At 61.1% G+C, this 13,453-nt stretch overlaps 2 protein-coding genes across 6 annotated transcripts; one reads left to right on the top strand and one right to left on the bottom strand.

Moving 5' to 3' along the window:
• Window positions 1-32: 32 nt before the first annotated feature.
• On the top strand, window positions 33-5,825 carry NOX1 (NADPH oxidase 1). Its single transcript, XM_056491479.1, has 13 exons — window positions 33-1,055; window positions 2,031-2,126; window positions 2,509-2,619; window positions 2,699-2,783; window positions 2,859-3,001; window positions 3,078-3,259; window positions 3,598-3,736; window positions 3,844-3,936; window positions 4,082-4,308; window positions 4,392-4,554; window positions 4,641-4,787; window positions 4,989-5,113; window positions 5,293-5,825. The coding sequence occupies exons 1-13, from the start codon at window positions 1,011-1,013 to the stop codon at window positions 5,417-5,419; spliced, it is 1,683 nt and encodes a 560-aa protein (XP_056347454.1). The 5' UTR covers window positions 33-1,010; the 3' UTR covers window positions 5,420-5,825.
• Window positions 5,826-6,350: 525 nt separating this feature from the next.
• Window positions 6,351-13,431, bottom strand: CSTF2 (cleavage stimulation factor subunit 2). 5 transcript variants are annotated; one of them, XM_056491138.1, is made up of 15 exons: window positions 13,342-13,431; window positions 13,125-13,203; window positions 12,074-12,243; window positions 11,475-11,611; window positions 11,240-11,359; window positions 10,989-11,144; window positions 10,750-10,873; window positions 10,386-10,448; window positions 9,243-9,302; window positions 8,487-8,628; window positions 8,002-8,153; window positions 7,443-7,705; window positions 6,958-7,083; window positions 6,690-6,815; window positions 6,351-6,564 (listed from the first exon to the last, which is right to left on the bottom strand). In XM_056491138.1, the coding sequence occupies exons 1-14, from the start codon at window positions 13,397-13,399 to the stop codon at window positions 6,693-6,695; spliced, it is 1,773 nt and encodes a 590-aa protein (XP_056347113.1). In that variant the 5' UTR covers window positions 13,400-13,431; the 3' UTR covers window positions 6,351-6,564; window positions 6,690-6,692. The 5 variants fall into 5 exon arrangements, with proteins under 5 accessions (XP_056347113.1, XP_056347114.1, XP_056347115.1 ...); XM_056491139.1 differs by lacking the exon at window positions 9,243-9,302; XM_056491140.1 differs by lacking the exons at window positions 9,243-9,302; window positions 10,386-10,448.
• Between the last annotated feature and the right edge of the window lie 22 nt (window positions 13,432-13,453).

Raw genomic sequence — 13,453 nt, 5'->3', positions numbered from 1 at the left:
ACACCTGCTGTCCATGCCACCCTCTCGTTTGGGTGCCCATGGAACCCTCAGGCTGTGAATGGGGCTGTGCCAGCGGGAAGTGGGATGGGGGAGCCCCTCCGTGGAGCTGCTGAGATTCAGGAGCACGGCGGGAGGGGCTGGCCCCAAACTGTGCTTCCGTCAGCACGGCCGTGGCTGCGGGCCAGGAGAGCAGCGTGCCAGCACGGAGCAACCCTGTCCGACCTGTTCCTCCAGCCCCAGGGGCCCAGAGCAGGCTGCTGTTCCCAGCTGGAGCACTGGACACCCCGGGGCTCAGGGCCCTGAGTGGAGGGCAGGCAGCAGGGAAAGGCTGGCACAGCTGATGTGGGTGCTGATGGGACCCAGGCAGCTTGGCCTCAAACCAGGACTGGGACACCTCCCAGCCCAGCACCCATTTTTGGGGTCAGCTCAGTTGGGGTGCTGGACTGAGGATGCTCATCAGCCCTGGGGGCCCATGGAGGTGCAGCACCACTGGTACTCAGTCCTAAATCACCCTGTAATGGATGCCCGGGCTGGATCCTGTCACTGGTGACTGCTGTGACCCAGGATTCTTCTCTTCCTTCGTTTCCCCTGCAAAACGGGCAGAGGAGGCTGGTGAGGGAGGCCAGGGAAAACAGAGCTGTTGGGCCAGGCACAGGACAGATCTTCAACTTCTTCCCAGGAAATTCCTACCTTACAAAAAAAGCCCATTTTTGTCTCAGAGGCTGCAAGACCCCAAGAGGAGCAGCCAGACACCCTGTGCCCCCCAGCCGTGGGGGTCTCTCAGCGGGGTCCATCCCCAGCCAGCACCAGGGTCTCGTTTCGGTATTGGCCGACTGGGGCAGCCCTGCCTTCCTGGAAGGTGGCCTTTGAAATCACCAGCATTTCCTTAAAGTCTTCTCAGGGGAAAGTCCCCGTGATGCCGTTGCTGTCGCACCTCCCGCTGCCTCCATAAAACGCCGGGCGGGCGGCGGCGCGGGGACGGCGCGGGGACAGCGCGGGGACATCGCACCATGGGCAACTGGCTGGTCAACCACTGGTTCTCAGCCGCCGTGCTCGTGAGTCGGGGGCTGGGGGTCAGGGGGGCTCGAGGGGGAGGTGGGGACTGACGGGCTGCCCCGGGGACGGGCTCTGCGGAGAGGCGAGCATCCCCTCTGCCCCGCCAAGCCGCGCTCCCCGGCAGCCAGGGGAGCGGTGGAGAACTGAAGTTTTGGGGAAAACATAGCTCACAGAAAAAGGGGGTTCTGGAAGACTTAAAAATGCTGCTGCTTTGCCCAGCCACTTTGGCTGGGAGCCTCCCACGTGCCTCTTCTCGCCCTGTGAGTGGAGGAGGATCCTGTGAGAGCTGTGGCGGGGTGAGGAGCTGGCACCACAGGGACCATCTGCCGGTGCCGTGCTGCAGCATCTCTGGTGTAACAGAGCTTGCCTGGCCAGCACCCATCAGCTGCTCAGCTCTGTGTGAGGAGCTGTGAATGCATGGGAACATGGGCGTTTACAGGCAGTGGGGCTATTTTAATTCTTTAAGCTACTTAAAAAAGAAAAAGTAAACAGCCAAAACCCAAATACACGGCAGGGTGGTTTTTTTGGGACCTGTGCAAAAATTCAGTGGCTGTGAGAGTCAGCGCTGTGGGGAGCAGAGGGGTTAGGCAGGGGACAGCAGCACAGTGGGGCCAGGTGATCCAGCTCCCTGTGAAACTTCCTTCTCTCAGAACCTTTCCCACACAGCCCTGACCACCCTCTGTGCCTGCTTTCCTTCCCGTTACTCGGCCGTTACCTGCTCCTGCCCTTCCTCCTTCCTCCTGCATGGGTGATGCACAGGGCAGAGTGTGACAAGACAGCAATTCAGCCAGACTTCCACACCTCTCCCCACCTTTGGCCCTGTGTCCCAGCCCTGTGCGTGACTGGGCAGCTCATAAGGAAACAGGACAGGGAATGCTGTCCTGACATGCTCTGGCTGCACCTGGCCCTGGCTGCTGCACTGTGAGAGGCTCCTGGGACAGGGTCCCTCACGAGGCTGTGGCTTTCCCCCACAGGCAGCCTGGCTGGGCATCAACATCTTCCTCTTCACCTACTACTTTCTGTTCTTTGACCGGGACGAGCGGTATTTCTACACCAGGGCCATCCTCGGGGTAAGGTGCTGCCCATGGCACCCTGCCTGCCCAGGCAGAGGAGCCCCTCGGGGCCCTGTTTCAGTGGGGTGGGGGCTGCAACATCCCACACTCCTTTCACATCCAGCCCACCATCATTCTGTCCCACTCCATGGCCTGGCATTGCACCCTGCTGGTCCCTGTCTGGTCTCAGCCCAGCAGCATCCCAGCCCAGCCTAGCATCTACCCCCTCCTGGTCCTCTCCTTGCACCTCCCCTCCCAGTCCCCATGCCAGCCCAGCATCTCTCCATCCCAGTCCCAGTCCAGCATCACTCAGTCCCAGCTCAGCACTGATTGCCCCATCCTGAGCCAGTCCTGGCACAGCACGACAGGACAGTGGCGCTCACCCCTCTCTTCTCCCCAGTCCGCCCTGGCGTGGGCTCGAGCATCAGCCAAGTGCCTCAACTTCAACAGCATGCTGATCCTGCTGCCTGTGTGCCGCAACCTGCTCTCCTTCCTGCGTGGCACCTGCTCGGTGAGTGTCCCGTGGTGGCACAGCCGGTGTGGCTGTCCCCACCGCTGTCCCCTCCTGACAGCGCTGCCTCTCCCCGCAGTGCTGCAGGCGCACGCTGCGGAAGCAGCTGGACCACAACCTCACCTTCCACAAGCTGGTGGCCTACGCCCTGGCCCTGCTCACAGGTACCCCTGGGCTGGGACGGGGTGGCAGTGGGCACTGGGAGCTTCCTGGTGGGTGACTGCCTGTCCCCTGTCCAGCTGTCCACACCATCGCCCACCTCTTCAACCTGGAGCGCTACAACCAGAGCCAGCAGGCCACGGACGGCAGCCTGCCCGCCGTGCTCTCCAAGATGCACCTGCAGGGCAGCAAGTGGCTGAACCCCATCCACTCCAACCAGACGGTGAGCATGGCCTGGGCACCCAGAACCCAGCAGGACCCGTCCCCTGCTCCCCTAACCCGCCCTGCTGCTCCTGCAGACCGTCGAGTACGTGGCTTTCACCACCATCCCGGGGCTGACGGGGGTGATCATCACACTGGCACTCATCCTCATGGTCACATCCTCCACCGAGTTCATCCGCAGGAACTACTTTGAGCTCTTCTGGTACACACACCACCTCTTCCTCGTCTACTTCGCTGGCCTCGTCATCCACGGCATCGCGTAAGGCTCCACCCGCTCCCCAGGGCAGGACGGCGAGGGGCAGGACAGCGAGGGGCAGAGCACAGACAGCCATGCTGGGGCCGCTGGGGAGAGTCCAGGGGGCTGTGAACTGCTGTTCCCACTGCAGGACAGCGAGGGGCAGAGCACAGACAGCCATGCTGGGGCCGCTGGGGAGAGACCAGGGGGCTGTGAACTGCTGTTCCCAGGGCAGGACAGCGAGGGGCAGAGCACACAGAGCCATGCTGGGGCAGTGAGCTGCCAGCTGGCCTCAGGCAGGGTGGCTCAGCCCTGGCTGGGAGCAGAAGCTGGCCCTGGGCTCATCTCTCACCTCCCTGCAGCGGGCTGGTGCGTGGGCAGACGGAGCAGAGCATGGCAGAGGTGCACCCCTATCACTGTGCCGAGTACCTCACGCAGCGGGACCAGAACTGCACCCACAGCTGCTGCAAAGACCCCGAGTTCGGGAGCATCCCTGCCGAGGTAGGGCAGTGCTGGGATGGCAGTGGTGGGGGAGAAGCTCTTTCCTTGCCCTTGGGATGCTCCAGCCCTGGCCTTTTCCAATCCTTTGCTCTCCTCCATCTTCACAGTCCTGGAAATGGGTGCTTGCCCCCATCATCCTCTATGTGTTTGAGCGGATCCTGCGGGTCTGGCGTGCCCAGCAGAAGGTGGTTGTCAAAAAGGTGGGTGGTGCAGGGGCTGTTCCTATGCCAGTTCTACCCCTGTAGTCACTGGTGCCACAGCTCCTTGCTGTGGTGGCCTTGGGGAGGCGAGCAGGGGCCACAGCCACAGCCCCTTCCCAGGGGCTGAGCCCTGCCCATGCCCCAGGTGGTGATGCACCCTGCCCGTGTGCTGGAGCTGCAGATGCAGAAGAAGGGCTTCTGCATGGAGGTGGGGCAGTACATCTTTGTCAACTGCCCTGCCATCTCCCCGCTGGAGTGGCACCCCTTCACCCTCACCTCTGCACCCGAGGAGGATTTCTTCTCCATCCACATCCGGGCAGCTGGCGACTGGACAGAGCGTCTCATCGACACCTTCCAATCAGAAACACCCAGGTAGGCTGGGCAGAGCCCAACAGGTCATGCCTGTTGGGGATTTGGGGAGGCTGTGCCTCTCACCCAGGCCCTGCTCTGGCCAGGATCGAGGTGGATGGTCCCTTTGGCACGGCCAGTGAAGACGTGTTCCAGTATGAGGTGGCCATGCTGGTCGGAGCGGGCATCGGCGTCACCCCCTTCGCCTCCATCCTCAAATCCATCTGGTACAAGTTCCAGCAGGCTGACCAGACCCTCAAGACCAAGAAGGTATGGAGTGTCCCATGGGACCAGCTGTGGGTTTGTCCCTCTGGCTCTGCTCCACCTTGAGCAATCCCTCTCCCCCTGCACCCCAGATCTACTTCTACTGGCTGTGCAGGGACACAGGAGCCTTTGCCTGGTTCAACGACCTGCTTGCCTCACTGGAGCACAAGATGGCTGAGTCGGGCAAGGCAGATTTCCTCACCTACCGTCTCTTCCTCACTGGCTGGGACACCAGCATTGTGAGTCAGTAATGGATGGCAGGGCTGCAAGAGCGGGACACAGGGTGGCCAAGCTGGGCAGGGCAAGCGTGACAATGGCTTTAGGGCACCAAGGCCAGGCCCAGGTTTGGTGGGATCAACAATGGGTGCTCCTCCGTGGTGAGGGACTGGAGGGGGGCTCATGGGTGGTGCCTGGGGTTCTCATCATCCCTGCCTGCCCAGGCCAACAACGTGGCACTCCACTTTGACACTGCTACGGACACAGTGACGGGGCTCAGGCACAAAACCATCTTCGGGCGGCCCATGTGGAACATGGAGTTTGCAGCGGTGGCTGCAGCCCACCCCAGGTGAGAGCTGAGCAGGGAATTTGGGATGTTGGAGCTGGAGGCACGTCTCCTACCCTGGCACTGAACACTGGGCTGGCTTTGGGAGAGGTGTGCTATCCCCTGCAGGGAGCCCAAAAAGCCTTTAAATCACTTTTCCCCGAGCTGCCTGTCTGGCATTGACATCCCCATGCTGTTTGCAGGTCAGTGGTCGGTGTGTTCCTCTGTGGGCCAGAGGCCCTGGCAAAGAGCCTGAAGAAATCCTGTCACCAACACTCCAGCCTGGACCCCAGGAAGGTCAAATTCTACTTCAACAAGGAAAACTTTTAAGTGGCAGCGAGGCTGGCGCCCAGCGGGCAGGGACCCTGACTGTGCTGCCTCAAGCCTTTCCCAAAGCAGGGCCAGGGACAAGCACCTGTGCATGCACTGAAGCCAGGCCAGATACAGCAAGGTCTCCATGAGAATTCCAGGTTCAGACTGCTGCCTGCTTATCCTGGTGTGCAAGGGGTCCTCATGGAGCAAGTGGGCTCCACCCAGCCCCTCACTGGGAAACCAGAGACACATTCTGTGATGCTGCTGGAGCAGCAGGAAGCAGTGGGAGCCCAGCAGGTTGGGCAGAACCACCTGGGGTGGGGATGGGACATGGGCATCCACACAGGTGTCAGGGGCCAAACATTTTTTTTCAGAGTTTAAACAGTCTTTTGTATAAGAATAAATTAAACTTCCTTTTCTTTGTAATAAAAGCCTCTGTGGTGACTCAGCTGTGCAGGTAGAAGGAAGCCCATGCTCTGTCCCCTTGTAGGGCTGCAACAGAAGAGCTGGTTGACAGCAAACCCTTTGGGGTGCAGGATCAGACACCTCTGCAGGGGCTCATGGCCACCCTGACACCCCCAGAGCCAGCCTGCACCCAGCACACAGCTCAGCTCCCGCTGCAGTCACACCAGGTTCTGCTCCAGGGTATGCAAAGAGGGAAACCCCGCTCCCTGAGCAGGCTGGTGTGGTAAGTGATACTGCAATTGGATCCAGAGCTCTTCCTGCCCTGCCAGCAGGGACAGAAAGCCAAGCTCTCTGTCCTGCCCTTCCCCTACACCCCTGTAAACAGCAGCGCACAAGAAATTCCATGACTAGGTCTTCCCCTGGTGTGGGGAGGAGGGAGGATGGCAAGTGGTTTGGACAAGACTGGAGCCAGGCCACACTGCCCCCAGAACCCAACATTCCCATTCTGGCCTCTACCAGGGACCAAACAAGGCAGCCAGGGACATGGATTTATTCAAACCCTCCTCCCACTTTATTTCAAACATCATAAAATATACACAGAAAAAAAAAAAAAAAAAAAAAAAGGATGAACTGGAGGGAAAAACCTCTTGAGGGTGACACAACCTCTCCCAAGATGCACCATCAGCTCAGGTGGCAACGGGAAGCAGCTGCCATGGAGCACCACCTCTATCCAGGCACATGGCATCTCCATCTTGTGCCTACCAGAAAAAAGGGCAGGAGGGTGAGCCCAGCACAGAGGGAAGCAGGGCAGAGTGCCATCCTAGGCAGTTCTGTTTCACTGGAGGGGAACAGGCACAGGGTGAGAGCAGGTTAAGGACATCACCTGTCAGGGTGCCCCCGTGGATTTCTGGATTTGCTCCTTCAGAATGAGGATGCTCTGCCGCTGTTCAGGGGGCAGCATGGCGATCTGGTCTGCTGTCAGCTGCAGGACCTGCATGATCAGTGCTGCCTGTGGGGAAAGAGGGGTGAGGGACGTGCCCTGCCACAGCAGCCACAGCATACCAGAGCCAGGGAGGGGCTGACCCCGCCACAGAAAGACACACAGGAAGTGCTGCTCCTACTGTCTCACCCTTTCCCTTCTGTTCTCTCACCTTCTCGTGATCCTGGGGTGTCACCTGGCTCTGTCCAGGGCTAAAGCCTCCAGGCTGACCAGCTCCTTGGACTCCTGCCCCAGGAATGCCTCCTCCCTGCATGCCTGCCCCAGCCATGTTAGGAACCTGGGGGAGTAAAAGAGGGGTTAAGGACTGAGGGGATTCTGGACTCAGGCACACAAATCATCAAAGTGAAACAGATGATCAGATGGATGCTCTCGCAGACTGCTTGAAGACACCTGAATATGAAGAGAGAGCGCATTTTATGTGCTCTCCTCTCCCAAGTCCTGTGCTCCTTGCTGTGCCTCAAGAAGAGGTGGAGAGAGGCCTGAACCCAGCTGATGGGCAGTGCCTGGGGAAATGGGACAATGCCCCGACCCCTCAGAGCCAGGGACCAAAGCCTAGTGCTGTGCTGCTCAGTGGGACCCCCCCAGCCCAGCCCACAGGAGCTGTCGGTGCCGAGCAGGGAGCAGAGCCGTGTGTACCTGGCGGGGCCCCTGCGGGCCGCTGGCTCCCATGGCGAGCGGCCCAGGGCCCTGGATGCCACCAGGCATCGGGCCCCGCGGGGTGGGACCGGGCCCTCGAGGCTCCAGCCCCCGGGGCTCCAGGCCCCTGGCCTCCATGGCCCTGGCCTCCAGCACTCGTGGCTCCAGCACTCGTGGCTCCAGCCCGCGCGCCTCCATCACCCGCGGCTCCAGCCCTCGTGGCTCCAGCCCGCGCGGCTCCAGCCCTCGGGGATCCCGTCCCACTGCAGAGGAAACACAAGGTGAGCTCCTGAAGGAAGCAGCTCTGCAGGGAGTGTGCGAGTGAGCTGCTGCCTCCTCTGTCTCGGGGCCAGCAAGCACCCAGAGGTGCAGGGCTGAGGGCAGAGGGGACATGCCTGCAGAAAGCCCCTTGCACCCTGGGACTGTCCCTGCTCGCCTGCAGTCAGTCGTTTCACTGCCCAAACCCCCTTCCTAGGCCTCGGGTCAGGGCAGCCGGCTCCACTCTGGCTTCCTGCCTGCACAATCCAAACCACCCAGTATTTCATGCCCCCTCTCTCACCTCGAGCATCCATCAAGGGCCCCCGCGGCTCTCCCATCAGTGGTCGGGGCTCTCCCATGGGTCCCCCCCTCATCTCATGGGGGGGGCCACGGCTGTCATGACCAGGCATATGGTGCATAGGGGCTCCCTGGTGGGGCGGCCCAAGGTAACCTCTGACGCAGAGAGACGAGGAGAGCAAAGCAGGAGGAGGAGAAAAAGCGAGAGAGTGTGAATCAGACACTGGCTTGGCACGGGCTGGGCAGAGCGCTGGGATTGCCCCCGAAGCCGGCCACAGGGGAGGAGGGTGAGGCTGGCACAGGGATGGGTGCTGGTGGCCCCATGCCACAGGGCAGCTGCCATCACCCCGGGGATGTCCCTTCCCCGGGGAAACGGGCCGGCCCCCGTGGCTGGCAGCACACAGGCTGGTGCCATCCCTGTCCTCAGCGAGAGGCTACCCTTGGGCAGGGGACAGTGCCAAGGGCTCCTCTCCTTCCCTCTCCCCTCACCTGGGCTCCACTTCTCCAGTGACTGAGAGCAGGGTCCCTCCGCGAGGGTCATTCGGGGCATCTCCCAAAAGGCCTCGGGGCGGCGGGCCACTAGCAGGTAGAGGTCCACGCTGCATAGGGGCCCTCGGGTCTGGCATGGGCACTGCCAGGGAGACACACAAGAGCTCGTGAGGATCTGCAGGACCAGTGCCGTGCCAAGACTGTGCCCGGCGCTCCCAGGCTGGCTGTGGGGCAGCCACGCTGCTCCCCTGAGCTGTGCTGTCTGCTGGGGACACAGCCCCATGCACGAGGCTGGAGCACACCAAAGCCCCTTCCCTGGCTGACAGTTTCATTCCTCTCTTTTCCTTCTCTGGTTTTATCTCAGGTTCCTTATAGCAGCAGGGGCCAAACCAAGTATGGTGTGCCCCCATGGCAATCCCTACAAGCCTAGGCATCAACACCCTGCTGATGTGGGGCCAGGAGCAAAGCAAGACCTGGAAGGCTCCTGGAAGCACAGTGTCAAAGGGGGCTGGATTTTAGGCAGAAGCCCTTTCCAAACAGGCTCTCCTTTTCCACTGGAGGCTCCATGCATGGTTCTAGCCTGTTCTCTCCTGTAGCCCTAGAGAAAATCCTGCCTCCTTCATCTCCTCTTACTGCTGTCAGGCTACAAGGAGCGACATGCCAGTTCCTGGCCCTGAGACAGTGGGGTGAGAGCTGCTCTCTGCACCCTCCACAAGGAGCTCCATGGGAAGAGGGAGCTGGCGGGTGCCAGGATACCTTGAACGCGTTCGATAGACGCAGGCCTGGCAGGTCCCACGGGCGAGAGCTGCAGGTTCCCTGGGCAAGCAGCAGGAAGAGAGGGAAAGAGCAGACACGTGAATAGTGTATGCACACATGCACCAGCTTTGGGGACAGGGCTGCCTGCAGGATCGCCCCCCTCAAGGCCCCAGGAAAACCTACAGAGAAAATGTTGCAAGTCTGGCTTTATCAACCTCTTCTATTGACACCACCTTTGCCACCACGGGCAGGACAGCCAGTGTGGCACAGTCCTTCCCTCTCTCAGGGAAAGAGGCAGGGAGAGAAGACATCCTGCCAAGAGATGCAGCAATCCATGGGGCCATGCTGGCCCCATAACACACACCCAGCTTCTGCTCTCCAAAACCTTTGGGTGCCAAGAACTATCAGGTAGCTCTCAGGAAGACAGTGCCCACCCCAAAGAAAATGAGAGTCAGCTGTCCCTAAGGACAAAGGATCTCAGACTAGGTTTGCTACATTGCAAAAACAAGGCCTAGGATAGAAGTCAAGGCAACAGAAGTGACAGGTGTCTGCGTGTGCTGTTCCTGGGAGAACAGGAACACCTGGGTGGAACTAACCTATGTATGTGACCATGTGAACCATAAGGAATCGGGCCCCAGGGCCGGGCCGTGCAGACCGTGCCTGTGAGGGAAAGCCAAGCCGAGCCGTCCTGCAGAAAGTCCCTGCCAAGCCTCGAGCCAACGCGGAGAGCCAGCTCCCTCTGCTGGGCACGGCGCGGGAGGACACTGCAGCCGCAGCAGCTGCTTCCCCGCACCCAGGCAGCAAAGGAGCACAAGGACCAGAGAAGAACAAGCCCTGCCTGCCCGCACAAGCACAGGGACAGACACGCGCTCGCAGAGGTGGAAAACACAGGCACATCCCGCTGGGCGGGGACAGGCAGCACTCCTGCCTTCCAGGGCACCACTGCACAACTGGGCACAGAAGGAGCTGGGAGCCAACTGGAGCGTGGGCTGAGCCCTGGGAGCCAGGGAGCTGCTACCACAGCTGTGTGCCTCACTGCACAAACCCAGGCCAGGCACAGCCAGGCTGCAGGCAGCTGGGGCACAGCACTGCTCACTGGAGCGAGGCTCACACCGAACACAGCACTACACACCACTGCTTTACCTTGTCCACGCTCCAAGGGGACCGGCCCTGCACCTGGCATCCCAACCTGTGGCTGCATCCCACCTGAGAGGGGACAGGCAGAGATCAGAGCCCTCCTCAGCCACCCCTGACAACTAACCTGCTCCTTTGGCCCCAAATACCTTCTTGCTCCCAGCTCCTAGGGGAGCATCTGGAGGTTTATTCCCTTGGTGTTGGTTCCCCCCAGTGAAAATCCAACTTTGCAGCCCTCCTCTGGCAGCAGCACAACCACAATGTGCAGTACAGGATTATGTGTGCTCTCACAGGGCCGAGCCCTCTGCTTAGGGGGAAGGCAGGTCTGCAGGAGCACTGTGCTCACAAGTGGGGCAGCTCAGCCCAAACTCACCTCCTGGAGCCATGGGGCCAGGGCCTGGGCCCTGCACAGGGGCTGCCATCTGTCCTGGGGCTGGCACTCCCCCCTGCATGGGTGGCTGCATCAGAGGAGGAGCGCCGTTGACGTGCATGCCGCCCTGCCCAGGAGAGACATGGGATGTCAGGGACACCTGGGCACGTGCCCCAGCTGGGAGAGCTGCAGCTGGCACTGCCCATGGCCCTGCACAGCTCCTGTGTGGTGCATGCTCTTACTATGGGCTGTGGCTGGGAGGACGGGGTGTTCTGCGGGTTCAGCTGCGCGTTGGGCCCTGGCCCAGGCCCCGGTCCTGGCCCAGGCCCTGGCCCTGGCACTGGCTGCTGGTTGCCTGGGATCAGAGGAGGAACACTGGTCTGGCGATGCAGGATTTTCTAGGGGAGGAAGAAGGAGAAAGGAGTTCTTTTCCACTGCCACAAAAGTTACCACCACTACCCTCCCAAGCCCAGACGAGCAGCAAGGCACAAACCAGCGCAATCTCCGGGTCCACGATCCTCATGACCACCTGGGCCTGCAGCAGTGCATAAGCCAGTTGTGGGTTCTGGAGCAGCATGTTCCTGGCTTCCTGGGGGCTGTTCTGCACACACAGCTGAGAAGACAGGAGCTGATGAGAGCTCTGCCAAGGTGTGACAGGGGCTGGGAGGGTGCAGGCAGTGGCGGGAGGAGCTGAGCTCATACAGGGAGCACAGCCTCCCTGCACTCACCTTCATCTGCTTCATCAGCTCAAACATCTGCTCGGGGGGCAGGCTGGCCACTGCCCGGCTGATGGACTCGGGGGCATCCTCTGGGTTGACAGGGTCCCCATAGGGTGACTCTATGATGGGTGCACCTGTGCCCAAGCCTGCAATACAGTTGGTGACTTCGTACTGCAACACGACCAGTGCATGTAATGAGCTCATCAGGAGGGGAGTGCCAGCCCAACAGGGAAAAAGGAGGCAGTGATAACAGGGAGATGTTAGGAGGAATTTCTCCACAGAAGGGGTGATTAGGCATTGGAACAGGCTTCTCAGGAAGGCTGTGGAGTCACTGCTCCTGAAAGTGTTTAAGTAAAGATTGGATATGGCATTTAGTGCTCTAGTTTAGTTGATGCAATGGTGTTTGGTCAAAGATTGGACCATGATCTTTAGAAACCTTTTCCCACCTAAATAATTCTGTGATTCTGTCATCATCTGAGAGCAGAAACACAGAGCTGAGCCCATGCACTCCTCCACACCTCTCAGAGCAGGCCAGCCCTGCCAGCCTGGCACAGGAGACACACCCTCTGCAAGGCCAGGCCCAGCAGCAGACCCCAAGCCTGACTCACTCTTGAGCTCCTCCTTGTTCTTCTCGCTGGCGGCGTTGTCGACGCGCAGGGCCCTGCCGCTGAACTCGCGGCCGTTCAGGTTGCGCATGGCGCTGAGCGCCGTCTCCTGGTCCTGGTACTCGCAGAAGCCATAGCCCTTGGGCTTCCCCGTCTCCCTGTCGTACACCAGCCTGGCAGGGAGCAGAGCACGCTGCTGAGGGCAGGGTGGGCACCCACAGCCCCACAGCTGCAGGGGATACTGGGACAGAGCCACAGGAGTGATGGGGGCAGAGCTGGTACAGCCCCACAGCTCCAGGGGGATACTGGGACAGAAACACAGGAGTGCTGGGGGCAGAGAGAAGGCTCCTGAGCCAGCCCAAGGCACACAGCAGCTGCTGCTGGCATGGGTGCTCCCAAAGGTGTGGTGTGCAGGAAGCCCAGCAGTGCCAACCCTGTGCCTGCCATGACCCCACACGGCACAGGAGGGGACTGGCTGCTCCCACAACTCCCAAAACCTTAACTGGGAGCTCTCCAGGGCCTGGAGCCAAAGCTGGAAAACACCTGACAGGCACAGGGATGGCAGCGAGGAGCACAGAGCCTGAGCAGGACCCGAGCACTTCTCAGCCACATCAGGACAGAGCTGTGTGCCCACGTCCATCTGCTGTGCTCGGGACATTGTGCTCCATCTCCAGGTGACCCTGGCACAGCCCTCACTCCCTCTGCCCTGAGCACAGCCTCACAACCCCCGCAGATGCTGTCCTGCTCTGAGTGAGGAGATATCCTCGAGGGGGGGTCGGGGAGGTTTAGATGGGATACTGGGCAGAGTTTCCTTGCCAAAGCGGCTGTCGAGCATTAGCACAGACGGCCCAAGGCAGTGGCGGAGTCACCATCTCTGCAAGTGGTCAGGAGGTGTGAACATGTGGCACTTGGAGCCACGGCGGCTCGGCAGTGCTGAGGGAACGGTGGGGCTGGATGGTTTTAGGGGTCTTTCCCAACACCAAGGATTTCCGATCCCACGGTTCCAAGGCCTGCGCCGAGCGGGGACCCGGGGGAGCTCTGCGGCCGCTCTCACCTAAAGCTGACCACGGGCCCAACCTCCGAGAAAATGTCCTTCAGCTGCTCCTCCGTGGCCTCATACGGGATGTTCCCCACTGTGGAGACAGACGGAGCCGCGGATCAGCGCGGTGGGTACACGTACCGGCGGCGAGGGCAGGGGCACCCGCCGGCCCCCGCCTGCCTTGCATGCCCCCTGTCCCTCCGCAGGTGGCGGTCCCGCCCCGCGGCCTCACCGAACACGGAGCGCAGGGAGCGATCCACGGCGGGGTCCCGCACCGACAGCCCCGCCATCGCGCCGCCCGCGCCGCTTCCGGTCCGCGCGCCAACCGTCCCCCCGCTTGCGCT

Source organism: Oenanthe melanoleuca, chromosome 4A, assembly GCF_029582105.1.
Source record: "Oenanthe melanoleuca isolate GR-GAL-2019-014 chromosome 4A, OMel1.0, whole genome shotgun sequence".
In the NCBI taxonomy this organism is placed as follows: domain Eukaryota; kingdom Metazoa; phylum Chordata; class Aves; order Passeriformes; family Muscicapidae; genus Oenanthe; species Oenanthe melanoleuca.
Note: the sequence above shows the minus strand (reverse complement) of the source record. Positions and strands in the feature narration are given on the sequence as shown.

What these genes read in the sequence shown, in the direction of transcription:
- CSTF2 (XM_056491138.1), bottom strand. Translation starts at nt 13,399, where the DNA reads ATGGCGGGGCTGTCGGTGCGGGACCCCGCCGTGGATCGCTCCCTGCGC. An exon ending in ACTGGAGAAGTGGAGCCCAG is followed by an intron (nt 8,154 to 8,486) that starts GTGAGGGGAGAG and finishes TCTCTGCGTCAG; the next exon opens with AGGTTACCTTGGGCCGCCCC. An exon ending in CACCCCAGGATCACGAGAAG is followed by an intron (nt 6,816 to 6,957) that starts GTGAGAGAACAG and finishes CTTTCCCCACAG; the next exon opens with GCAGCACTGATCATGCAGGT.
- NOX1 (XM_056491479.1), top strand. Translation starts at nt 1,011, where the DNA reads ATGGGCAACTGGCTGGTCAACCACTGGTTCTCAGCCGCCGTGCTC. An exon ending in CCATCCACTCCAACCAGACG is followed by an intron (nt 3,002 to 3,077) that starts GTGAGCATGGCC and finishes CTGCTCCTGCAG; the next exon opens with ACCGTCGAGTACGTGGCTTT. An exon ending in AGAAGGTGGTTGTCAAAAAG is followed by an intron (nt 3,937 to 4,081) that starts GTGGGTGGTGCA and finishes CCCATGCCCCAG; the next exon opens with GTGGTGATGCACCCTGCCCG.